At 58.5% G+C, this 24,960-nt stretch overlaps 1 protein-coding gene across 3 annotated transcripts in view; it reads left to right on the forward strand.

Moving 5' to 3' along the window:
* Positions 1-24,724, forward strand: part of KCNJ12 (potassium inwardly rectifying channel subfamily J member 12) — a 42,962-nt gene extending 18,238 nt beyond the window's left edge. Inside the window, exons 2-4 of one of the 3 annotated variants that reach the window (XM_045984316.1) lie at positions 12,933-13,054; positions 17,054-17,338; positions 19,443-24,724. In XM_045984316.1, coding sequence (XP_045840272.1) covers positions 17,089-17,338; positions 19,443-20,785 — 1,593 coding nt within the window. In that variant the 5' untranslated portion in view covers positions 12,933-13,054; positions 17,054-17,088 and the 3' untranslated portion in view covers positions 20,786-24,724. The remainder of the gene's footprint in view (positions 1-12,932; positions 13,055-17,053; positions 17,339-19,442) is intronic. The other 2 variants (XM_045984317.1, XM_045984318.1) reach the window with 2 other exon arrangements.
* The last annotated feature ends 236 nt before the right edge of the window (positions 24,725-24,960 follow it).

A 24,960-nucleotide genomic window follows, 5' to 3' on the forward strand; every position in this document is an offset into this window, starting at 1 on the left:
CCCAGGCCAGGGATGGGGTTTTAAGTCACATATCTCTTATTACCTCCACCATCCCTCTGGAACTGCTCCCCTTACCGTGGTCCTGCATCGCCCCAACACCCAGGTTCTTTGGCTCACCTGTTGCTCCAGGTAGAGGGAAAGTGCAGGCTCCTGGGTCTCTGGAAAAGGGCATTTACTGGAAGCTTCTGCTGCCTCAGAGCTTTGTGGGTACTGACACATCGCTCTCACACAGTAATCCTGGAAGACGCCTTCCCTTGGTCATCCCCATTTACAGATGAGGACATGGGGCTCAGGTAGGTTGAAGGGAATTTCTGGGCCCCCAGGTGCTCCTGTGAGCCCCAGTCCTGGGGTCTGGCTCTGGCTGACAGAGCAGCCCTCAGAAGGCCATAGAAGTCTGGATCTGGGCTGTGGCTCACAAAGTCTCCAGGGTTCTCAGGCCTTCGTCCCAGGCCTCAGTTTCTCCTCTGTAAAATAGTACCTATGTCATAAGATACTCAAGTGGCTTAAATGAAAGAATGTTGTTCTTGGGGCCAAGGTCTGGTATGTAGTATATGCTCAATAAACACAAACTCGCATTGTAGATCATTGTTATTCTGGTTGCAGACCCGGAGCCCTTGCTCTGTCCCTGGCCCCATGCTGGGTGGTTCCGGAGATGGATCAGGGACTAGAAGGTCAGCTTGAGGCTGAGGGTGGTCAGGGCTGTCTCAGAGAGAAACCTGAGGGAGACCCCAAACCCAGCCTGGGAGCCCGAAGGAGAAGCCAGAGGTCAGTCAGGGAGTGGGCACCCTGGGGGTTAGGGGCATAGCCGGGGCAAAGGCATATGGAGATGGGACCAGCTGGGAGTTCAGTGTGGCCAGAGATAAACTGTCAGGAAATGTCTCGTCATTTTCTTTGCAGAAACTCTTTCCTGGCCCTGTTGGGGCCACAGAAAAGGGGTTCCTGAAAGTGCTTGAGGACCCCTGGAGCTGGCAGGCCTGGAGAGAGCCCACGAACACACAGTGTGGTTGGTGCTGGGCTCTGTGGGTCTCTTCCCTCTGTACCCCCAGTGCCCGGCACAGAAATGCTGCTGCTGTGAATCATAATGGTAGTGATGAGAATATTTCTCTATGCCAGGCATGGTTCTGAGTGTTCACAAACTCATTCATCATCACGGCAATCACCTCTTAGTACCCCGTGTTAGAGATGGAGAAACTGAGGTCCAGAGTGCTAAAGTGAGCTGCCCAAGTCTCAAAACATCTGCGGGCCAGAGCTACAGTTTGAATGTGGCCGGTGCTCAGCCAGGGACTGTGGACAGGTCCAGGGAGAGGGGCAGGGCGGTCTGGCTTCGGGTGAGGCAGGGTGAGTGGGCCGGGGTCTCCGGGCTGGTCCAGCACCCCTGCACTGTCTTGTGTGTGGCTCCCTCGAAGCCTGCCCTCTCTGGGTTCTGGACATCTGCGGCCAGCCTGGGACTCCTGCTCCCCAGTTGGGCCACAGTCTTGCTGTCCTTAGGTCCCTGGCAGGCCTGGTGTGGTGGCCTCTCAGGATCCCCAGCAGGGAGATACTGGCCGGAGTTGCTCAGAGGTGCCCTGACTTTGGAGTTGAAATGGAAGTGAGGGGCTGGTTGGCTCTCAAGTGCTTGCTGAGGTCAGAGATGAGTCATGGAACAACTGGATGGCCCTTGTTCCCCCAGTCCCATGGGGCAGGAGTGACAGCCTCAGTGGACATGCAGGGAAACGGGCTCAGAGACGGGCAGCCAGGTGCCCTAGACACACAGCCAGGGAATCACAGAGCTGGAATCTGAACCCAGAGCAGGTCCACTTCAAAGCTCGTGCAGTCTGGATTCAAGCAGGTGCTCTACCTCGGGCTTTGCAAGTAACACGAATGCACAGAGCCACCTTGCTGGGTGATCATGGCATGCGGGCCTTGTGCTGTCGACCAATTCTTCACATGCCCACCCCAGGCCCTGGAGGCACTGTCAGGGCTCATCTTACAGATGAGGACACTGAGTCCCAAAGAGACAGCCAGTCTGCCAGGATTTAGGGTTCTAGGCAGTTCTCTTCCCAAGGGTCTCAGGGAAAGCCGGAGGTTATGGGATGCCCTGGGAGTGGGCACAGGGTTTCCAGAATTCCCCATCCTGATTTTGTTGAAGACTGGCCTGTCTGGCTGTACAAGGGGCTCCTTCTCTGTGAGAGGGATGACAAGAGGGTAGCGCTGTGATCTGAGGGCCCTTCCCATTAGTGCAGTCAACCAGGGCATGGACTTGAGCACATTATTGGTCAAGGTCACCTGCCTGGCTTCTATTCCCCGCTATGTGACCCTGAGCAAGTCACTTCATTTCTCTGAGCCCTGGTGTCCTTATCTGTATAACAGGGATCACGAGAGTGCCTACTTCACAGGGCTGCACTGGGACTCTGGGAGGCCAGATTTGGGGGCTCTGGGGCTGCCCGCCACGGGTAGGTCCCACTCTGTCTCTGACAGGCAGTATGGCCTTAGGTAAGGGCCTTCGTCTCTCAGTTTCCTCTTCTGTCAAATGAGGCTAATAGCAGACTCTGTCCCATAGGGCCTGGTCAGGACACAATAAAGCAGTCAGGGTAAAGCCCTGTGATGTGAGCAGAGGTCCTGCCGCAGTCTCTCAGGCCTGGGCCACCCTGGAAGAGGGAAGGGAACGTTGGACGTTGCCAGCCGCAGGGCCGGAGGTCACTTCCTGGAGGCCACCCCCGTGGGGGGTCCAGCTCTCGGCGGCCTGCGGGGAGCAGATCACCAGCGGTTTCATCCCTTGTGCTCAGTCTGATGAAATATTTATAGCATGCTGTGTTTTTGAGCAGGGCTAGGGAAGCGTCTGTGGGTCGTCCCTCCCAGCATAGGCCGTGAGGCTGATGAGCAGGCCGTGGGGATGAGAAGGAGATAGGAGCTCGTGAATAAATCATCGCAGGATCTGGGCTAATGGCCTGGCCGTGGGGCAGCATGTGCAATTAGCGCGCTAATTGTCCGGAGAGGGTGACTTCTGCTGGGCAGGGCCCAGGGTCCCCTGGTTTGCGGAGTGCCTGGTGTCTGGGGCGCCCTCTGCTGGAGCTCAGTGATTCTGACTGTGGGCTCTCCCCATTTCTGGCGGTCAGGGCCCGGGGCGCCCACCTCATCCCTACTTGCTGTCCTCTGAGAGGGGCTCCCAGGCTTCTGAAGGGTCTTGCACGGGGGATACTCAGCAATCTGGGCCACATATGGGACCTTGGACCAGTGTCTAGACTCCTGGCAGCACTTGGCTAGCTCACGGGCTGGGTGGGGTATCTGTGAACAGAACCTGGGGGCTCGAGGGGCTGTGCTTTGCCCCCCCCCAGCCCCCCAGCACCTTTTCTTTTCCCAGCCTTTGTGTTCAGTGGTTTGGGTTTTTTTTTTTTTTTCCCTTTGAACGAAGGCTGTCCCAGCTTAGCCAGCTCCTGCCCTGTTGCCAAGGTGACCAGACCATCTCTGCCATCCCATGGCCACTGCCAACCAGTGCTGGGCGAGGGACTATAGTGCATGCACGGGCACCTGCCCCGAGCACGCATGCACGTGTGTGCCACACCTCGTAAAGCTTGAACATGTATATAACACGTGTGCAAGGGCAGACACACAGAGACCTACGGCCATGGTGTCCAACCCCTGCACAAACGTCGGCACACACTGCCCTGCGGGAGACCCCAGCGGACGGGGCTGTCCACTTCATCCCTCGCACTTCAGCCCACAGCCTAACTCCCCTCCAGTCCCTGGAGCCATCTGCAGAGGCACTCCTGGGGATGAACACCTAAACTGCACCTCTCCGACCCTGTACCCCTTGGCGGGGTGAACAGCCTCGGGCCACTGCAGCTCCTGCCTCCTGGGAGCACCACAGACCACTTTGGGGACTTTCTTGCCCTTTGGGGGGATAACCAAGATTTGAGCTTTAGGCACCAACAGGCTGGAGCCGAGGTGTCCCAGAAGGGACTTGCTCAGCAGCTGCCCTGTGACTTGCTGCCATCCTTCTCCTGCTTTTCCCGCACAGCCGGGATCACCTCCGAAATAAACTTCCTGCTCCTAAATCCTTCCCTCAAGATCTGTTTCTGTGGGGTCAGGTGCCTACAGATCACTGACATTTCTAGAAAAGCATGCACCCAACCCCCGGACCTGATATCCAAGCAAGGCTGTGCCCACACACAAGCACCTTCTGTGTGCTGGACCCCGGTCGGAGCACTCGGCACACACTACCTCGGTTAAGTCCCCAGAGGCTGTGCCAGGCAGGCTGTAGAATTAGGCCTGTCTGACCAGTGTGGAAATGGAGGCAAGGATTAATTCCATGACTGTATGTCTTCCAGGTGGAGGCAGGGCAAGCTGGAGCAGGCAGGGCCGTGACCAGTGGAGGGGAGATCTCCAGCTCCCCAGCATCTCCCTCTGGCTGGCAGATGCTGGTCTGAGAATGGGAGTCGAAAGCAGCCTTGTTCCTCCTCCCAGCTGTGGGCCACGCAGCCTGGCCCCTGGGTCCACGTGACCTCTCCAGAATACGTCACCCAAGGAGGAGGCGGCCCTCCGGCGCTGACTGGACCAAGGCTTTGGCGTGCTGGGGTCTCTCTCGGACCCTGGTTCTTCTTCTAGGGCAGGACATGTGGGCAGTGGCTCCTGGCTGTGTGGACAGGCACACACATGGGGTATTACCTAAAAGCTTCAGGCATGGGAAAGCTTTTCCTGGGGTTCTCTCTCAGGCCAGAGACCCGCTGGGCACGGGTCCTGTTCCAGCATAGATGCCCCCAAACCTAACTTATTCTCTTCCAGGCACCTGGAGAGACTGAGGTTTGTCCTAGAGACATTAGGGCCAGGCTCGTGTGGTCAAGTCCAGGGTCTGTGTTCCCATGGCCCTGGAAGGCCTGGGTTCTCGTGCCCTCTGTTGTGGACCAGCCATGTGACCCGGGCAGGGTGCTCACCCTCTCTGAGTTCATCTCCAGTCTCTATCAAGAGGCATGATACCATGAACTGAAGCAGCCTAGGTCACAGTGTTGGGCAGGCCTGATGCACGGCGGCAGTGCCTTTCCTGTGTATTGGTGTTGGAAAAGCGTGTGTGAGGATGAAGTTGGGATAAGGCAGCTGTGGGGGCGGCTCTGGGTCCCTTCCTACCCCCAGCTTCAGTCTCATTGTGACACTGGGCCAAGAAGAGCCTGCACCTCACCCAGGACTAGACGAGGGAGTGCATGGAAGATGCTGTCAGTGCTCTTCTCTGTGTTCCAGAGAATTCCTCAGGTGCGTGCTCCTGGGCTGAACCCCAGAAGGAGTCCCCGGTAACTCTGGGACATCATAGCTGGGTCATAGGCTGAGGACCCGCCCAGACCGTCTCAGGCCCCCCTTTGCTTGCCCCCCCCCCCCCGTTGCTGACCCTCCTCCCTCAGACTGTAGCTCCTTCTTGCCTCCAGCCTGTGCATTTACTGTTCTCCGTGGAGGCCTGGCTTTCTCCCCGTGTCCAGACCGCACGTCCCCCAGCGGTTGGACAGCCTCAGTGCAGCCCGAATCGTCGTTTGTTCCTTTTTTTCTGAAATGTCTGTTATGAACCCCCCGGGAGGGGGCAGGGGCTTTTCACCCCGTTCACAGGACACCCTGTATAGGGCATCTCTGGAGGTGGTGCTTGCTGCAGACGGGCCTGGGGAACAGACGCGTGACTGAGGGAGTGTGATGGCCCAGGCGACGTCACCATGTCACACAGGAGGCCCCAGGCCCTAGCCGGCTGGCTGGGGATGGCTTTGAGGTCCACTTGCTGGGGATAATATTCCTGAACACATGAGAGAACCCACAGAGGACCACAAAGCAGATGTGGGAATTGTTAATCAGCACGTGTGGCCCGGTCATCAGCACGTGGTGGCTTCGGGACGCCTTCGACAGCGAGAGCTGGCGGGGGCCCCAGGACGGACCGCACTGGGCACCATGCTGCCGGCCTTCACTGCCTCCACTTGTCACCGAGGGAGCGGTACATTTTGCAGAGAGAAAGGGGAAGTTCGTGGGTTTTTCCCATCAAGTTCAGAGAACCCTGGATTTCATTTTTGGGCCCCAGGGTAGGACCCGCTAGAATGTGCTACAGTGTGGCAGGGACCACACAGCCCTGCACTCTCTTCCCCTCCCCGCCCCGCAGTGTTTGCCAGACCCCTCGGCTTCCTGCTCCTGCCTGCCGGGCTCCTTTGTTTGGCTTCTGGTGTCCCTGAGCCGCCCTCCTAAGGGCTTAGGGACCAACCTGGATGTTCTGCGCAGTGGCCTCTGCTTCTGTTTCGTGGCCACGGCAGGGGGGAGCAGGCTCCGCTCAGTGTCACCTGCCTGGATGCTCTGGGGAGGCGGGCGTGGGGATGTGTCCCAGCAGGTGGGAGGATCCCCTGACACCCCGAGGCTTGTCTCGGGGCCTCCCTGCTGCCACGGCAGAAAGCTGGCGTTTCCGGGTCCCTGGGCTTGCCGGAGCTCGGAGTGGGCTCTGATGATGGCTGCCTGGTCCTTGCTCCCTGTGGGACTTCTGCTCCGTGTGGGACTCCTGCTCCCTGTGGGGCTGCGCTGCTCTGAGCAGTCAGTAGGGGAAGGAAGTGGGAGACTCCCCTCAGGCCACAGCCTTCTCCCTGAGACAGAATGAACAAGACCCAAAAGAACTTCTCATTGGGCTGATGGGGAAACTGAGGCCCAGACAGGGCAAGGTCCCATGATGAACTGAGACTGAAGTGGTCTTGGGGTGGACTGCCGCCATGCCTGCAGTCTTGTGGTGCGGGCCTTAAGGGTCCTCCTGGGTCACAGTGGGGGATTCGGGAGGGCCTTCTGAGGCTTAGTCCCTATTGCCCTCCTGGCCTCAGGGGGCCCCTGGCCTGGTGGGGAAGACTGGGAGGGACAGGCAGCTGCCACTCAGGATGGTCTGATCAAGGACAGAGGGAAGCCCAAGGGGTGGGGGCTTGGAAGTGGGTGTTGAAGGATGCATAGGAGTTTGTGGAAAAACGAGGAAGAGAGGGCACTGGGTAGAGGGTCTGGTGTGTGGCAAGGCAAGGAAGTGGGAAGCATTTCCTCTGAGTACCACTACTGGGACATGGATTATTACTGCCACTGGCCGATGAGGAAAAAGAGGCCCGGGTGCCCCCATCTATCCTACGGCCTGTGTGTCCCCAGCCGAGTCCTCTCTCTTTCCGAGCTGTTCCTGTCCCCTCTCGCTTCTTCTCTTTCTCTGACACACTCAGCTCCAGCCCTCCCAACCTCCTTCCGGTTCCTTGAACACATGGAGCAACAGTCCAGCCTCAGGGCCTTCTTTTTTGCTGTTCCCACTTCCAGGAACACTGTTCCCACAATCTCTCCTTGTGCCACTCTCAAGTCAAATGTCACAATTTCCTGGAAGACCTGTAGATTAGGGCCTACCTTGCCTCTGGGATTACTTGCTCCCCCCAACACGTTTTTTGCCTGTCTTGCTCCATGTGAGGGTCAGCCCCACAGACCCCGTCCGCACACAGTGGAGGCTCAGTAGATGCCTGCTGAATGAGTGTTAGGGGTGATTCTCGTAAGGAGGTGAAGGCCCAGGGCCTTGGCAGTGCTCCCAGGCCTGAGTTAGGGTGAAGGGACGGTCCTTCTAGAAGCCCCCTCTGCTTTCCTGGACTCCTGATCATAGAGCTCAGCCTCCCATCTATGCCAGCCCCCTCAGAGGTCTGTCAGGCCCTCCCAGGGCATTTTCTGTTCCCCAAATAAGCTGAATTTACCAAAAGGGGAGGCAAAAAAGGGGGAAGAGGAACAACTATCTCTATGTCCCCCCAGCAGAGCGTTGGAGTCACGGCGGGACTGGGGCCGGGGCTCAGGCTCTAATCCTGCCCAGCCTTATCTAGACAGACCCTGCGTGGTGCCCAGCCTGTTATGAAGAAACGCAGGTTGCAAGGTGGGGCCGTTTCCCTCATGGGGGGCAGGCAGGTCTGGAGGGCTCATTGGGGATGTGGTGGCTGGAGCAGACAGACACCTGACTCTGAGACTCAGCTCACAGATGGGTAACCCTGGACATGACCATGCTCCTCTCTCTGCCCTGTTTACTCCTCCGTCAAAAATGCTTGTGGAACTTCCTCTGATGCAATGACAGGTACTCAGCCAAAGCCGGGCACTGTGTTCCAGGGCCCAAGACATGGGAGGACTTAGCAAAGAACAACAGGGGACCTGGAGAAATCTTGGAAGGCTTTATAGAGGAGGTATCCTTCGTGCTTGAAGGCTACACTGAGTTCTGGAAGGCAGCTCAAGGCATTCCACTGGGAGGGGCCCCCTCATGCTGAGGCTCTGAGGCATGGACATTCTTGAGTCATCAGTTGCTGGGGTCACATGATCTTCAGTGGAGAGCCTACCTCTAGCACTGTGTTCATTCCTATCATGTCCTTTTCTGTTGTTGATTTATAATAACTCTTTGTATATTCAGTGCACCAGTCTTCTTTATAGTAAACGTTTTCATTTGCTTTTTTTGCTTATGATAGGTTTTGATAAACAACATCATAAATATTTTTATGTTGGTAAGTTTTCCTGCCTTATCTTTCATGGTCTTCCTTGTGCCAGGCTGTTCTTGTCACTTTATCTCAGGTCTTTGCTCTCCTGTGAACATGCTGGGTGCTTGGGAAATGTCTGAGACTCCAATTAAGATGAAGCATGAAAAATTACAGCTTTAAGAAAAATAGAGGCCACGGTGCCTTTGCTCATTGTGTACCTCCCCCTGGGGTTCCTTCCCATTCTTTCTATCTGTTCCTTCCTTCCTGCCTGGAGTGAGGTCCAGCCCAGGCCCTCCAAGGGGCCCATGCCCCCTCTCTAGAGTGAGTTGGGCCTCAGGTATGTGGTGATGGGAGGCAGTGGGGAACCAGGAAATTTCCAGTTGGGCAACCTCCATGTATTAACTTGATGAAACCCCATGAGATGATACCACTATTAATCCCATTTTACAACTCAGAAGATGGGCTCAGAGAGGGTATATGACTTGCCCAAGGTCACACAGGAAGGGACAGAGAGAGGATTTGAACCCAGGCCATATTGCCCCAACTCATACTTTCAAGTTTCCTTCTGACACTTCATTGCCCGTGGGATCAAGCCCAAGGTCATGAGTATGCTATCTGGCGCCTCTCAGGTCCTCAGTTTCTTCATCTGTCAGTGTCTCGCCTTGGCCCCAGTGCCTATGCACACAGGACTTCTCTGTTAGTAGGATGATGACATCCCTGTCTGTCTCTCCACACACTCTTCAGCCCCAAATCCTTTAGGATTCTGGAATGTTGGGCTTGGAAGGGCCAGCCCCTGGGGTTGTAGATGGGAACAGGGAGACTCAGAGGTGGGAGAGCCTTGCCCAAGGCCCAGTGTGTGTGGAGCAGAGCCCCATGTGCACCGTGACCCATGGGATTCTGGGTGCTACTGACAGCCCTGCGGTCCGTCTCGGCTGGGCTTTCTCCTGTTGCTCCTTCCAGGAAGTCCCCCTGCACCCCGACTGTGTTAGCTGTCTGTCCTGGGCACCGAGGGCTCTGACTGTGGCTCTGAGCCAGTCTTGTTGTGACTGCTGGTTTACTCACTATCTCCCTTGTTGGCAGGGCACCCCACGAGGACAGGCATTTGCTGGTCCATCCAAGTCACTGGGGCCCAGCTGAGCCCAGCCAAAGCAGGCTCTCAGGAAGGGCTGACTGTAAGAGGGAGGCCCAGAGAGGGACAGACACCTGCCTCGAGACCCTTTAGGTCCCACATGCTCCTGGGATGGGAGATTCGGGACAGAGCGGTCTCTAATGGCCGGCCACTCTAGTAGAGAGCTCCCAGGGGCCTCTGTCCTCGGCTACACCCAGAGGCCTGGGGCCAAGGACACCCTGTCTCCCTCCCGTCCCCACCTGCTGTAGAAGGATGTTCTCAAGATAAAAATACTCTCCAAAACATTCCCCAGTGTCTGGCATGACCCGTCGTCCATCCTGGGGGCCAGAAGCTCCTGCCCTGGCTTCACCTTGGGGCTCAGAAGGCAGATGTCCACTTCTGCCGGCCATTTGGCCCAGCTTGTCCCTGGATCAGAGTGTGTAGCCCTGTCACCAGGCTATGGAGCAGGAGTGGCCTGAGGGTTGCCTGCGGTGGTGGCGGCAGCATTTGCTGGGCACAGAGGAGGGAGGTGGCCAGGCTCCAAGCTCTGCCAGCTCCCAGTTCTCCTGCTTCCAGGCCTCTAGGGGTGCATCTGGAGAGGGTCACACAGGACTGCATGGGAGGGCGAGGGATACACATGCCACCTTTCCATCCTCTTGGGAATCTCCATGTCTGCACTCAGAGCTGGCAAGAGAACGTTCCAGGGAACCTTGGAGGGACTGGCCCTTACCCCAGGGCTGCACCAGGACAGGGCCTCCCTTTGCTCCCCTGACTGCCCGGAGGTAGGTGGGCTGTATCTCTTTTGCAAACGAGGAGGCTGAGGCCCAGGAAGGGTTCTAGAGCTGGGGTCAGCCAGGCCTTGGGTTAGGGAATCGCGGCTCGCTGACACACTTGGGCCCCCCCTTACCCCCCAGGGAGGACTGAGTTCGGGGGTGATGACAGCTGCCTCCTGCAGGGCCCAGTTGTTCCAGGCCCTGTGCCCAGAGCTCACCTCCCTCACCGCACTGAATTGCATGGGCACATCCGCTGGGCAGGTCTCACCAGCCCATTTTGTGGAGGAGGAAGCTGGGCCTCAGGGAGGGGAAATGCCTTGCCCTGTCCCCGGGCAGTTTCAGCCCTGGCCTTGGCTGACAGCCTGGCACTGGCAGGGGGAAGTGGGGAAGCTTCAGGGTCCATCCAGGCCCTGCCCTCGCTGCTGGGAGTCTGAGGGCCAGTCTGGCCTGTCTGGGCTTGGGCTGCTCCCATGTTTTGTGCAAGCCCCACCTCACCCCCCAACCTATCCAATCTGGGTCTGTGCCCATGACCCAGGAAAGCATTTGGTGAACTTCTGAGGTTTGAATTCACATCATGGGCTGCTGTGGTCCTCTCAGGGGAGCAGGCGGAGCACTGGACAGGGTGTCCAGAGACCTGAGTTCTTATCTCCAAACTGCCGCTCACTCAGTGGCTTTGTGATCTTGGGCCAGTCACTTCTCTGCTCTGAACCTCTGTTTCCCTGGAGAATGGAACTAATTTGCCCCCCTCACAGGTGAGAACACATGTGATTGGGTATGTGGGTCTGGGTAAAGCCCTTTTAGGGACTAGGGCATTGGAAACAAGACTGAGAGAGCCTGGGGCTGGCCAGAGGACCCAACAGGCCCACAGGAAGTGGGGCAGGGCAGACCGTCTCGCATCCTTCCCCTTAAAAGATTGTCCTGTGACAGCTCATCTTTTGGAGTTCCAGCTCCAGGTGACCCAGGGCAAGTGACTTAGCCTCTGTGAGCCCCAATTTCCCTGTCTGTGCAGCCGGGACAAGAAGCCCTCCCTCAAGGTGACACTGAATGTTGGAGTAACTGAAGACAGGAGTGGGCCCTCAGGCCAGGCGCAGTGTTGGCCCATTCTAGGGGAAGGGCAAAGATCAGAGATTTGGGCACAAGTCTTTTCCATGGGGATTCCCAGTGTGATGTGGGTCTATGATGGAGCCTCCCTGGGCCTCAGTTTCCCCATCACTTCCAGAGTGTCGGGGCTAAGAGAGGAACCCTGCAGACCCACAGCCACTGCTCAGGGAATGGTGAGGGATGGGGCAGCAGGGGGCTGAGGACAGGGAGTCTTGAGGTAAGAGCCTGGAAGGTGAAAAGGGATCAGAAGGACATTCCCTTATGGAGTAAGCAGAGGCCCAGAAGGGGGAAGTGAGTCACCGAAGGTCACACAGCTTGTGACGGGCAGAGGACTTGAACCCAGGTCTGTGTGCCTCTAAACCCATCGCTGTCACCTGCCCCAGGAGGCTTATGATGTGGGGGTGACTCACCCACAGTGCCCTTGATCCCAGCCAGAAAAGCCAGTGCGACAGTGGACGGCAGCCAGCTCAGCTGTGAAGGGGTTGGGCTCTGTGCCCTCGGTGGCTGGGAAGTGGGGGAAGGTGAGTGGGCCTGCCTCTGGAAGCTCACGGAGGGCCCTCCTGCCACGCTGTCCTCGCATCCACACAGCGTGCTGGGGAGAAAAGCAGGGGCCCCATTGTCAGTGGGAAAAGCGAGGCTTCTGGGTTGCTGGGATGACATAGGGTGTGTGTATGCCCAAGGCAAGTGTCCGACAGGTTACCAACATGCACCCATCCGTAGCGACATTTATGCATCCATGCACTCATCTGTAAATTCATCTGTCCCGCGCCCCCAGCCACTGCATCCATTCACCATCCATGCATTCACCTGCTACTCTCCCCACCTACTCATCCGTCTGTCTAGCATCCGCCATCCACACGCCCACCCACCCATCTGTCCATCCGTAATCCACCGCCCACCCACACACGCACCCATAATCCACCCACCCACCCATGCGTCCATAATCCAGCCATCCACACACCCACCTACCTACCCATCATCCATCCATCTATCCATGATCCATCCGTCCGTCTGTCCTTCTGTCCTTTCGTTCTTGAACCCTGTGGTTGTCACTGGGAAGGCTCTGCAGGTGGTGGCTAGGAGCATAGGTTAGGGACCTGGGTTCCTCTGTGACCTTGGGGAAATTACCGCACTGCCCACCTCTCTGGAATGAGAACAGGGATGGTTCCAACCCTGTGGCGTTGTTGTGAGGATAACATGAGCTAATGTCCCTGTGACACCTACCACAGTGCCTGGCAATCAGTGGGCCCTCAGTAATTACCAGCTGTAGTTTCCTCCGGCGACCCATCCTGTTCTGCCCTCCGCTGGTTCAGAACGGTTTCATAGACAGACTCACAAGCTGCAAAGGTGTGGGTGTCAGAGGTGTGGGCCGGAGGCCTCTCCCACCTCCCACGGGATCCCGAGGGAAGCAGCAGAAATGTGGGTTTAGGTGGAAATAGACTTTGGAGCCATCGTGAGGAGAGCAGCACCATCTATAGTAATTCGGCTTTGCTCTGTTAACTTTAGGGTCCTGTAGCAACCGATTCCTCTCCAGGTGGGGCCTGGGACATGGCAGCTGCTGCTGACACAGCCTTGAAGACAGCCACGTGCCTGCTCAGCACCGTTACTTAGAAGATAGGAATCAAGAGGTAAATGGAGGTCACCGATGGGCATTGATCCATCTAGCCATCCGGCAAGCAGACACTCATCTGTCTACTTGCCTGTCCCTCTCCCCTCCGGCCTCTCCTTAACCCGCTGTTGGCCTAGCTACACACACACCCCCCATCCACCTGCCGTCCACCCACCTGTGCACTCACCTATCCAGTGCGTGCGGCCGTCTTTCCTTCCATGTATTCACCCATTTCCTGGCCAATCACCCACCAACCCAGCCACTCATCCGTGCACCCAAATACCACTGTGTCCTTCCATCCACCACCCACCCATCTGGCCGTCCATCTGTCTGCTCATCTGCCTGCCCGCCCACCCGTCCATCTCTTCATCCAGCCACTAAGCCATCTACCCAAGTCATTGAATTATTTTCTGTCTGACGAACCTGTCCATCTTCCTGGCTGCCGTCCATCCACCCATCCACCCGTCCACCCGTTGGTCCCATGTACGCATCATGTCCCTGACCGCCCACCTGTTCACGTGTCTTTCACCTCATACAACGGTCCATCGCGTTCCTCATCCATCTCCTTCTCCGCTGCACGTTCCCTCCTCCCTTCCTCTGGTCGGTGAGTGTTTCCTCTGGACCAGGCCTGCTCCAGCCTCTCCGGGCCTCCGAGGTTGGCCAGCGATGCGGCCTGGGCCAGGGCAACTCTCACACCAGGTAGATGGTGGCTTCCGGCCGTAACAGGAAGAGCCTGGGGCCAGAGGATCTAAAAAGGTTCTGAGGTTCCACTGATCCTTGACAGATGGGAGGAGTCTGAAGATTCCCTTTAGCTGTGATCTGGGGGTTGGAGAATGTGGGGCAGAGGCGCCACAGCATAGCCCATTAGAGGCCTGCTGGTGTGTCCAGGCAGGAGTGGCCTGGACTGGAGGGAGGATGTAGGTGATTAGATGGTGGACAGTTTTGAGAAATCAGGAGTCAAACCACACAAGACCTGCCGAGGGAGTGGGTATGGAGGAGAGAGCAGACCAAGCTTCCAGCTCAGACAACTGGGGAAGTGGTCAGGTTGCCAAATGACCCTAGGAGGAGGGACAGGAGAAGGGGGAGGGGGAGAAGGAGGTAGGAGGAGCAGGAGAAAGGGGGGGAGTAAGGAAGAGAAGGGGCAGGAGGAATGGGAGGGAAAGGGGACCAGGGAAGAAAGGAGGAAGAGGGGGAGGAAGGGGAGAATGAGGGGGAGGAGGAGAGGAACAGGAGGAGGGAAGAGGTTTGGAGAAGAGGAGGAGCCCCACTGGCCAGTGGTGCTGGGGGACATCTGGGAGAGGAGGCTTGGGTCTGGGGAGGCACTGTAGACCAGGCACCCCAGAGTACGCTTGTTGGGGGCAGGGAGCTGCCCCCTCCAGGAAGCCTGCTCTGGGAGCGCTCCTTCCTGAGCCCTTCTGATGTGGGAGCCGAGCGCGGGCCAGTGGCCAGAGAGAGCTTTCAGGCTAAAAGCCTAGTGTCAGTGGTTGGAAATGGAGCAGGCAGGCCCTGAGGTGGTGAGGGCCCGGGGTGCAGGGGATGCAGTGACCATCTCCACCGTCCTACTAGTCTGGCTATTTCTCTCCTTGCACCCAGCATGGGCTTGGCCCAGAAAACCTGCACTGTGTAGACTCTGAATGTGTGTAGGCCGTGGTGTGCACTGAGGGCAGAGGCGGTCTGTGCTCTGGGGAAGGGAAGGGAATTTGGCCTGGAAGAGGCCAATGAGATGGTCGTTTTCTTCCCCAGTGTGAGAATGGAAACGGTGCTTCCAGCCCTCCAGCTCCCCTCCACGCCAACCTCAGCCTCCTCAAGGGCCCCTGGGTGCCCCCCCTCGCTCCCTGGCGCCGCCCACCACCAGCAGGTCCTAGGCCCTGGCTGTGCATTCCCTGCCCCCGCCTGGCCCCAGCTCTCTCTTCCTGTGTGACAGAGTCCCAGAGCCCTGCTTGGACTCTTGGTCTCCTTGCCTGCAACTTGAAGATTGGATTCATCAAGCTCTCTCACCAAAGATGTCGGCAGTTCCTAGAGTAGGAGAGTTGCGGAGGCTGTCCCGGGACACGGGGGAGGTGGTGGCAGCTGCCCGCAGGCCACGTGCTGGCTGTCCTGGAACCATGGGGTCTCCGAGGAGTTTTTTCCCATTGTAGGCTTTGATCACGAGGTAATGAGTGCCCCATCCCCGGATGTTCCAAGCATGGGCCCTGGGTCAGGGGCGCCCGTGAGGGGCTCACCTCTGCTTTCAGTGCCGAGATTCGGGGCTGTCTGTCTTACTGGCACATGGTGCTGCCAGGGCCTGAAGGACTGAGATGGGAACTCAGTGTCAGGCTTGCGGTCTGACCCTGGGGAGTGAGGGCGACGGGGGTCGGTTTCTCTCCCACCTTCTAGACTGGGAACTTGCTGCTTAGTGGCCATGTGACCCTGGGCAAGTGACTCAGTCTGAGTTTCAATTTCTTCATCTGGAAAATGGGGATAATAGTCATAAGGTTGTTGCAGGGATTAAGTGAGGTCACTGGGGCTCCTCGAACTGGGCCGGGCATGCGGAGAGTGCACAGTGGGCACTGGTTGGTGTGCTCCTGCCTCCGAAGCCCTCGGCCAGCGGTAAGGCCTGGGCGGGTGGGGGGAGGGGCCGTCAGCTCCTCCCACTCTTGTAGCTAGTGCTTTCTTGACATCTGAGACTGAGGCCCGTGTCTTGCCCTCTTTCCCCGCCGGATGTTGCCGAAACCTGAGGTGCCCAGAGCCTCGGGGGACAGGCCATGGGGTGTCCTGCTCCATCCGGAGGCACCTCCCGGTGACTTCTGGGCCCCACCTTTGCGTCATGTGGTAGCTGCCTCTATAAAAGCTCCCAGCCCAGGCCCTGTTGTGCTCCAAACGCCCCGGTGGCTGGGAGTCTGTCTGTGTCCACAGATCTGTGGCCAGCAGAGAAGTGGGCTCAAGAGACAGCAGGGGTGGGGACAGCTTCTCCGTCTCCTGGAGGTGTCTGGGTCTGCGCACTGCACCGTTCCCTTCTCTGCCTGCTGGACTTGCCTCGCTACCCACCTTCAGGGTTGAAGTCACCTCGTCTAGCTCAGGTAGCTTACCCTGGGGCCTCTTTCCCACTTCCCTCCAGACAATGCCTCGGGTCCTCAATGGCCAACCTGGGCGTCTACCAACAGTGATCCTAACCCTTGCCTTTACTGTCTCATCCAAGCCCATGAACTGCTTTGTTACCTGGGACAAGTCTCAGGCTCAGTTCTCGAGTATGTGAAATTGGGAGCCAGTCTCCTTACTTGCTGAGGCCTCTTGTAGCAAAACAAATCTAATAACATGTCTTTTCTGGTCTAACTGTATGCATCCACTGAGCAGGAGTGTAGGCAACAGGCCTGAGTGTCCCTGGTTGGGGATGTCATCCCACATTTCTTAAATCGAGTCTTTAAAGATCTCAAGGCTCCGTGACCTTCTTGCCACACCTGTGTTTGTCTACGTGGAGTGTCCTTGGGACATTTATCAAGTTTGTGGTGCTGGGGTTTCTACTCATGGGTCCTCTTCCAGATCTTTCTTTGTGGAGCCGCATTCACCAAGAGCCTGGGAGGGGCTCCCCACACCCCTAGCATCACAGGCACACACACACACACACACATGCACACAGACATATACACAGATGGCAGGATGGAGCCATGGAAAGCTGAGGACTGAACCGATACCTGGAGCTCCAACTCTATCTCTAAACCTTAGTTTCTGGGTGACTTTGGACCGTGACTCTGCTCATAGTCTCAGTTGCTAGCTGAGAAACGGGGGCAAGTGTGAACATGAACTTGTTGATTTTCTGTGTGGTTTGAGGAGGAACATCAACAGAAGAAGAGGGGTTTCCCAAGCCTGTGTGACAGTCTGGGTGGGTCCCAGGTGCCCAGCCCAGGGAGAAACACCAGGAGTCACCGCAGTTCCCTCCCCAGCCTGGGAGCTGGCCAGGTGTGGGGCTCTCCAGCTGATGGGAGCAGCGCACCAGGCTGGGCTCTCTGGCCTTTGATTCTTCCGATTCTGTCCCTTGCAGGCCTCGAGCTGCTCAGAGCCCCAGTTGGAGCAGCCATGACCCTCTGGACGTCCCTCAAGGCACCCAGGCCACATAAACCGGCCCCTTGCGGTGCAGTGGCCTGCCGCCAGCATCTAAGTACCTGGGCCCTGGCCTCCTCCGCCTGGAGGGCCCAGGAATCTGGGGCCGAGCCATCTTCTCGGCGCAGTACCCGGGGTCCCCACCACACCCGGCTCCCTGCCTCCTGGCCCAGGCAGAAGCAGCGTCCACCATCACAGCTCCAGGCCTCAGCTCCTCAGACCTATGGTGAGGTGGCCAGCTGGAGTAGCTGTGGGGGGCGGTGGCAGTGTGAGAAGAGGCCCGCGCAGAGCCTGACGTGCCCGCGGCAGGAGACCTTGCATTAGCTAGATTGGTTCGAATTTCAGCTCTCTTGCTTATTGGCTGTGTGGCTTTGGGGAAGTCCCTTAACCTCTCTGAATCTCCATTAATGGTAGAAGTAATGATGGCAGTCACCTTCTTGGGGTTTTGCAAGGATAATCCAAGACCATTTACTAATGTGTCTGGCCTGCTTTCTCTGCAGTTTGAGGAGCGGGCAGTAAGGGCCGTGAGTGTTATATACGAGCCCGCTCTGGGGATTCAGAAGCATCTGGCAACGGAGACAGACGCTAGGAGGGATGTGCAGCCTGGCTGCTCATGTGCGCTTCTCCCTCACCTGTCTCCCAGGTGTTTGTAGAAGAGGTCAGATATTGTGTTCCCTCTGAGGCCCTGGCTGCACCTGGCCACACAGACAGGGGATAAATCCCAGTGTGGCCTCCCCCTGGCTGTGTCGCTTCCGGTCTCTGAGTTTCTGGTGGGTGCTCTGCCTCTGCTTCTGGACCGGCTGCCCTGGGACCTTCTTATCTGGGGCCTCATTGTCTTCTGGGCACTTGAGGGCTCCCAGCCTTGTCTAACACTGGCCTCCTGGTGCAATCAGGTGGGGACTTTGGGTGGATGGGGTCCCCAGTGGTGGAGAGGAGTATGCCTGACTCAGCGTCCCGGCCTAGCCAGCTGGCCAGGGTTCTCCCCCTCCTTTCAGCTCAGCCCTGCTGAACCAGGCTGAGGGCCTGGGCACCTGCAGCCCTGCCACTAAGGGCTAGATGGCCTCAGTGCCCACAAGGCCAGGTGGCACCATGGCCTCTGACCTGCAGGTGCCTCGGCCTGGCATCAACAGGCCAGCCCGGAGCAGGCAGGGCCCTGGGGGAGGGGCCGCTGTTGGCCCGTATGGGGCCTGAATGTGGGCTATGGGCCTGAAAGCAGTGTGTCCGGCTGCAGGTGTCATGCCCTGGGACATGCGTGAGACAGCTTGGTATATGTACACGTGTGCGTATGTGCGACAAGCCCACCAAGTGCTCCCCTGAATGGGCCAAGGACAGTGATGCTCTGAGTGTTTCCTACATGCTGTCATTTAGAGCTGAGAAAGGCAGTGATAGGAAGGCTGCTGGGATGGGGTCAGTCAGTGACCCCTCTGACCCCCCGTGGACTCCCTCCTAGTTACGGATAGAGGCTGTGGTGTATGGGTGCTGAGAGTGGGTGCCGTGGGGGACAGGGCTCGAGCATCAGGAAGGTGTCCTTGGGGCCAGGCTTGAGGCCCGGGGGGTGAGACAGCTGTGAACCACACGGCAAGGTGGTGAGGGCGACCCCAGGCCTGTCCTTCCCGTTACTGTTACTACTGTTACGGGGTCTGAAGTCGGTGCTTTGGGGTTACCGTGAAGACCTGGGTGAGGGGTTACAGTCTCCCACAGGTTCAGGAAGCTGCTCCTGGGCACGGAGGCCAGGGACTGAGGGAGGTGAGGCAGCGGGAGGGTGTTGGGGCTGAGAGTGTGAGGGCCCGTCCTGAGGAGCAGCGTGCAGGCTGGGAGCTGCGGCGGGTGAGAGGAGGAGCCTGGACCTGAGAGCTGAGGGGTCCCGCACTCCATTCACGCGGGCCTGGCAGGTGCCAGCAGAGACCGGTTTTGAGCAGAGAACAGCCAGGCTCCCCTGCTGCCTCTGGACCGGGGTGGGGGCCAGAGCACAAAGGCTGGCGAGGCGGCCCCCATGCTGGTCCAGGTGGGTGATGATGGGGACTCAGGCCACGGCAGTGGGAAAAGAGGAAGGATCATAAATACACTTTGGAAGCGGAGCCTTTGGTAGGGGGCGCTCAGATGGCTGAGGATGAAGCCAAGGCTTTTGGCCAGAGCTCCTGGGAGGCTCCAGGTCTGTTTTCCAAGCTGAGGAGGGTGAGGGGCTGGCTGAGGAGGAAAGATGGAGGGCTCGGTGAGGGGGTGAGTCAGAGTGCAGACGGCCTCCGGCCACGGCCGAGGGCCCCGGGTGAGAGCAGAAGCCTGGGCCGGGCTGGTCTGCACCACCAGCCCCTCTGTCTTCTCTGTTGCAGGAGCCGCCCCCCGTGGAGCCGGCCCGGGGGCGAGCCAGGGCCCCCCCACACCCGGGATGACCTCGGCCGGCAGGGCCAACCCCTACAGTATCGTGTCATCGGAGGAGGACGGGCTGCACCTGGTCACCATGTCGGGGGCCAACGGCTTCGGCAACGGCAAGGTGCACACGAGGCGCCGGTGCCGGAACCGCTTCGTCAAGAAGAACGGCCAGTGCAACATTGAGTTCGCCAACATGGATGAGAAGTCGCAGCGCTACCTGGCCGACATGTTCACCACCTGCGTGGACATCCGCTGGCGCTACATGCTGCTCATCTTCTCGCTGGCCTTCCTCGCCTCCTGGCTCCTGTTCGGCGTCATCTTTTGGGTCATCGCCGTGGCGCATGGCGACCTGGAGCCGGCCGAGGGCCGTGGCCGCACGCCCTGCGTGATGCAGGTGCACGGCTTCATGGCGGCCTTCCTCTTCTCCATTGAGACGCAGACCACCATCGGCTACGGGCTGCGCTGTGTGACGGAGGAGTGCCCGGTGGCCGTGTTCATGGTGGTGGCGCAGTCCATCGTGGGCTGCATCATCGACTCCTTCATGATCGGCGCCATCATGGCCAAGATGGCTCGGCCCAAGAAGCGGGCGCAGACGCTGCTGTTCAGCCACAACGCGGTGGTGGCCCTGCGCGATGGCAAGCTCTGCCTCATGTGGCGTGTGGGCAACCTGCGCAAGAGCCACATCGTGGAGGCACACGTGCGGGCCCAGCTCATCAAGCCGCGGGTCACCGAGGAGGGTGAGTACATCCCGCTGGACCAGATCGACATCGACGTCGGCTTCGACAAGGGTCTCGACCGCATATTCCTCGTGTCCCCCATCACCATCCTGCATGAGATTGACGAGGCCAGCCCGCTGTTCGGCATCAGCCGGCAGGACTTGGAGACGGATGACTTCGAGATCGTGGTCATCCTGGAGGGCATGGTGGAGGCCACGGCCATGACCACGCAGGCCCGCAGCTCCTACCTGGCCAACGAGATCCTGTGGGGCCACCGCTTCGAGCCTGTCCTCTTCGAGGAGAAGAACCAGTACAAGATCGACTACTCCCACTTCCATAAGACCTACGAGGTGCCCTCCACACCCCGCTGCAGCGCCAAGGACCTGGTGGAGAACAAATTCCTGCTGCCCAGTGCCAACTCCTTCTGTTACGAGAACGAGCTGGCTTTCCTGAGCCGAGATGAGGAGGACGAGGCAGATGGAGACCAGGATGGCCGCAGCCCCCAGGCCCGGCATGACTTTGACAGACCTCAGGCCGGTGGTGGCGGCCTCGAGCAGCGGCCTTACAGACGGGAGTCAGAGATCTGAGCCACCATGGGCCAAGGTGCAGCATCCGCCCCGCCAGGGAAAGGCCCGGTGTCCCTCGAGGGCCCTGGGTTTGAGCAGAACGGGCCAGGTGCCCCAGTTGCAGACTCAGTAGCGTTTTAGATGTTTTATGTTTCTTCAAAGTGGCCTGGGAAGGTTGGCGGGAGAATGGGCGACCAAAGCGGGTCGCCGCTGGCCTCAGAGGCCAGAGCAGGTGCAGGGAGGTAGCCTCTTGGGGTCCGGGCCAGGAGCCAGGGGCTTCTGTCTGAGGCTAGAACTGCGGCCTGCTGGAGGTGGCTCAGTGGTCATCCAGCCTCTGTGGGTGAAGGCTGGCAGGCTGCAGGGCACCTCGCTGGTTTTTAACTTGGGGAGAAACACTGGTTTTGGCTTTCTCAACCGTAGCTTGAGTAAGACTGTTTACAAAAAAAAAAAAAAATTAACACGTGATTGACAAAAAAATTTAATTTCTGGGGATTATAGAAATGGACAGTGAGAATTCCATTGGTCTGCCGAGATGCAGGCATTAGATGGGGGCTCCACGAGGTTCCCTGAGGCTGGACAGGCCTCTCCTCCATGAAGGCCGAGTGTGTGCCGTCCGCACGCGGCGCCGTCCGCACGCGCAAATGCGGGGCTCATCTGTGGTTCCTTCTGCTCATGGGTGGATTAGATGATGTTTGTGATGGAAAAACCAAGACCATGTTAATGATCATAATAAAAGCTTTCCAGAGTCACAGAGGTAGGGGTAGGGGCTGGGAAAAAAACTAGTTCGAGCTTTTTGAGTTTGACTTTTGTACCTTAGAGGTGCGTCTCAGGGCTGGATATGGGACCTGCCTGCCATGGAGGTTCCACTCTCCCCACCCCCACCAGATTTCCCTGTTTTTTTTCTCTCCTTTTCTGCCCGATAGCCTCCACCCTTTCCGCAGTGAGGGACATTTGGAAAATGTTGAAGTAGATGGCTCCGTGGGAAGGGAGGGCGGGTTCCCAGATGCCCAGGAAGCAGACTGGCCCTATTCCCACGGGACCCCAGTGCGAGTCGTGCCTTAGAGACCCCAGGTGGGCCAGCCCCAGTTGTTTCTGCTTTTCTTGGACTCGCCTGTCCTCCCAGCTGCCCCCGATTCCACCACGAAGTCCGCACCAGCCTGTGTGTCTGCAGAGGCGGGCCGTCTTGGCCTGCTCTCCGCACCTGGGGCAGCCTAGGCGAGTGCAGGGGCGTCCCAGCCGGGCTGTCCCCGCTGAAGGGCGGAGGAATGATCCTCGACGAGGTGTGCAGTTGTCAGCCGAGGTGACCGGGAGTGGCGCTTGCATCCTGGCAGCCTCATCAGGAAGAAGTTCGCAGCTATTGGCTCTGCTGGCCTGGAAGCAGGCCCCTGTGCCACGGGCTGCCCAGCGTGGCCTTGTTCTTGGTAGAGGACACAGCTGGCGGGGATGGAGCGGGCCAGGCCCTTCCTAAGAATTTTGTCCTCTCGAATGACCAGGCCTGTAAGGAAGTCCTTAATTAGAAAGCCCGTATGTGTCTCCCCAGCCTGCCCGCCTTGGCCACCCCAACCCCTGCCCTCCAAGACAGCTAGGCACCCAGGACCCTGGCCCAAGGGGGGAAACTGAGGCCGACTGCAAGGTCCCGTAGTCGGTGGGTGGGTCTTGGGAGGCCGGGAGACACCAGGGACCTGGGGTGAGGGTTCTTGCCTCTCCCCTCCTCTTCTACCCATCCCCAGGGCAGCTGGAGATGTGGCCTGAGGTCAGAGGCCTTGGAGGTTCTGGGCATGAGCTATGGGTTCCCACCCATAGACACCCTGGGTCCATGCCCTGAGGGATGCCTGACTCCCAGCATCCTGCCCTAGCCTCAGGCCCCAGCCTCATTTCCCGCTGGGGTGCTTCAGGCCGTGGAGGTAGCTCTTTCCTCTCAGGATCTGCTGGAGGGGCCTCAGCTCCTTCCCAGCCCAGGGCCTGGCTTCCAGCCCTCAGCCTGGCTGGCTTTCTCCATTCCAGCTCTGGGGGGCAAGGGTAGAGTTGATATGGGAGGGCTCACCTGCCCGCCCCCTCCCAGACTGTCAGGCTGAACGGGGGAGGGATGCAATGGCCCCAGTCACTTGGAGCTGGCACAGGGGCCTGTGTTCTGCTCTGCCTGGCCGCAGGAGAGCCTTATAGGGCTGTGTGGGGCAGGCTTCACGGCTACCATCTGGAGCAGAGCCCAGAGCCTCTGTGTCCCCCAAGGCCCCTGCCACCTTAGTGGCTTGGTGCACCTCCTCTTAGGCCTGTCCCCCTTCCAGGCCCACGCTGGATGGTTCAGCCCCAGACCCTGCGGGAGAGCAGCCCTGAGCTGCCTTTCATCTCTCGCCAAAGGCAGATGCTGCGTTTTCAAACTCTTCTGCCCTCTTTTTTTCCCCCTTCCCTGTATTTATTTATTTATTTATTGCTTGTGCTAAAGACCAAAATAGTCTCCCTCTTTAGTGCACTTGAAACGGGAGGGTGGATGGGAGGAGCCATGTGTGTGCAGAGCAAGGATTCCGTTGTCCCTGGGGCGTGTGTGTTGGAGGGGGTGTGTGTGTGCCCTTGTATGTGTGAGTGTGTGTGCGTGCATGTGTGTGTACGTGTGTGTGGAGAGCACCAATGCTCTGAGTGTGCCACATGCCATGTGTGGTGCGTGTGCCGAGCACAGGTGAGTGGGGAGCGTGTGTGCACCTGAGTGTGTGTGTTGGGTGTGCGTGTGTGTGTGAGTGTACATGGCGTCTGGTCTGTGTGCTGTGCAGGTGTGTGTAGCCATACACTCCCACCCGCGCCCTCCCAGGCGCCGGGATTTCCAAGAAGTTTCTTGACAGCCAGAACCAGGAGGTGTGGAGGTTGGAGTGGGCCAAGAACATAGCCTCTGGTGCCCTCCTCCCTGACACACTGAGCTGCTTACGTGGGAAAGGGGCTGTGCTGGCGTGTGTGTGTGTGTGTGTGTGTGTGAGAGAGCACAGAGCACGTGGCATCACATACGCCACCATCTCATCTCTGTACAAGCATATGTGTGCGATTACAGCTTTGCCTGAGCACACGAGTGTGTGCGTGTGTGCGTGTGGACCCACAGTTCGTGGGAGTGCTGTGCAGGTGTGTGCCCATGAGGATCTCTGTGTGTGTGAGTCTAGGCTGACGACATATACGTGGTATGTACGTGTGTATAGGTACACACACGCATAGTTCTCTGTGTATTTGCCCAAAGGTATGTGTGTGTGAGTGTGTGTTTTATATGCAAGTTTGGTGTACTGTTCGCCAGGCTATGGGGCCAGGCACACAGGGCTTAGGACGGGCACCAGCTGTGACCATGGGCATGGCTGAACCCAGCAGTCCTGCTGGCCCTGTGCCCTGATTATGTCCACACAGGAATGCGTGGAATGTGTGTGCTGCCATGAGGCTTTTGTGCACGTGGACACAAGGTCCTATCTGCTTGTGTGGGTGAGTGCTGCGTACGGATGGCGTCTGCACGTGTGTGTGTGTCCCCGTGAACCCACAGGTGCACGTGGTGCATTTGGATGGCGGTGGTGCCCGGCTCCGTGCAAAGGGCTGGTGCCTGCCTGCTGGGGGCTGTACGCATGGGCGCGTGGGAGCACGTGCAGGTCCCAGGAGTGTGTGCACACGAACGTCTGTGGAAGTGGTGTGTCCGCGTGCACGCCTGCACGTGCTGCTTGGGACATGGTGGCCGCCCCCCGTGCCCTGCTGGTGCTGTGTCCCCCGGTCCCTGCCTGCCCGAGGGTCCCGGTGGGGTCCGGGGGGCAGGAGCGGGGGCCTGATGGGAAGGAGGCCCCTGCACAGGGGTGTCTGCCCTGCGTGAGGTCATAGAATGTCAAATCTATTTTAAATGGTGAAACCGGAGAATTTTCATGTTATTTTCAATACGTAGCGGTATCTAAAGACATAGGCCACGAGACTAGACCACATTAAATGCATTTTGATCTCTTTGAGTGCCACCGTGTGGAGATGTGTGTTTGAAAATCCCTGCCTGGCGTTCTTGGGCTCAGTCAGCCCACCGTGACCCAGGGCCTGGGGGGCTGGGGTGGGGGTGGGTCCGGTGGGAGCCCTGGGAGAGAGGACAGAGCCCCGCCTGCTTGCAGACCCCAGCATGCTCTTCCAGCTGGGACACGCCCCCCGCGGGCTCCTGTGACCACGCACCCTCTTCCGCACAGGCCTGGAGTGGCCTTCCC

The sequence above is a fragment of the Meles meles genome, chromosome 18, assembly GCF_922984935.1.
Source record: "Meles meles chromosome 18, mMelMel3.1 paternal haplotype, whole genome shotgun sequence".
NCBI classification, from domain to species: domain Eukaryota; kingdom Metazoa; phylum Chordata; class Mammalia; order Carnivora; family Mustelidae; genus Meles; species Meles meles.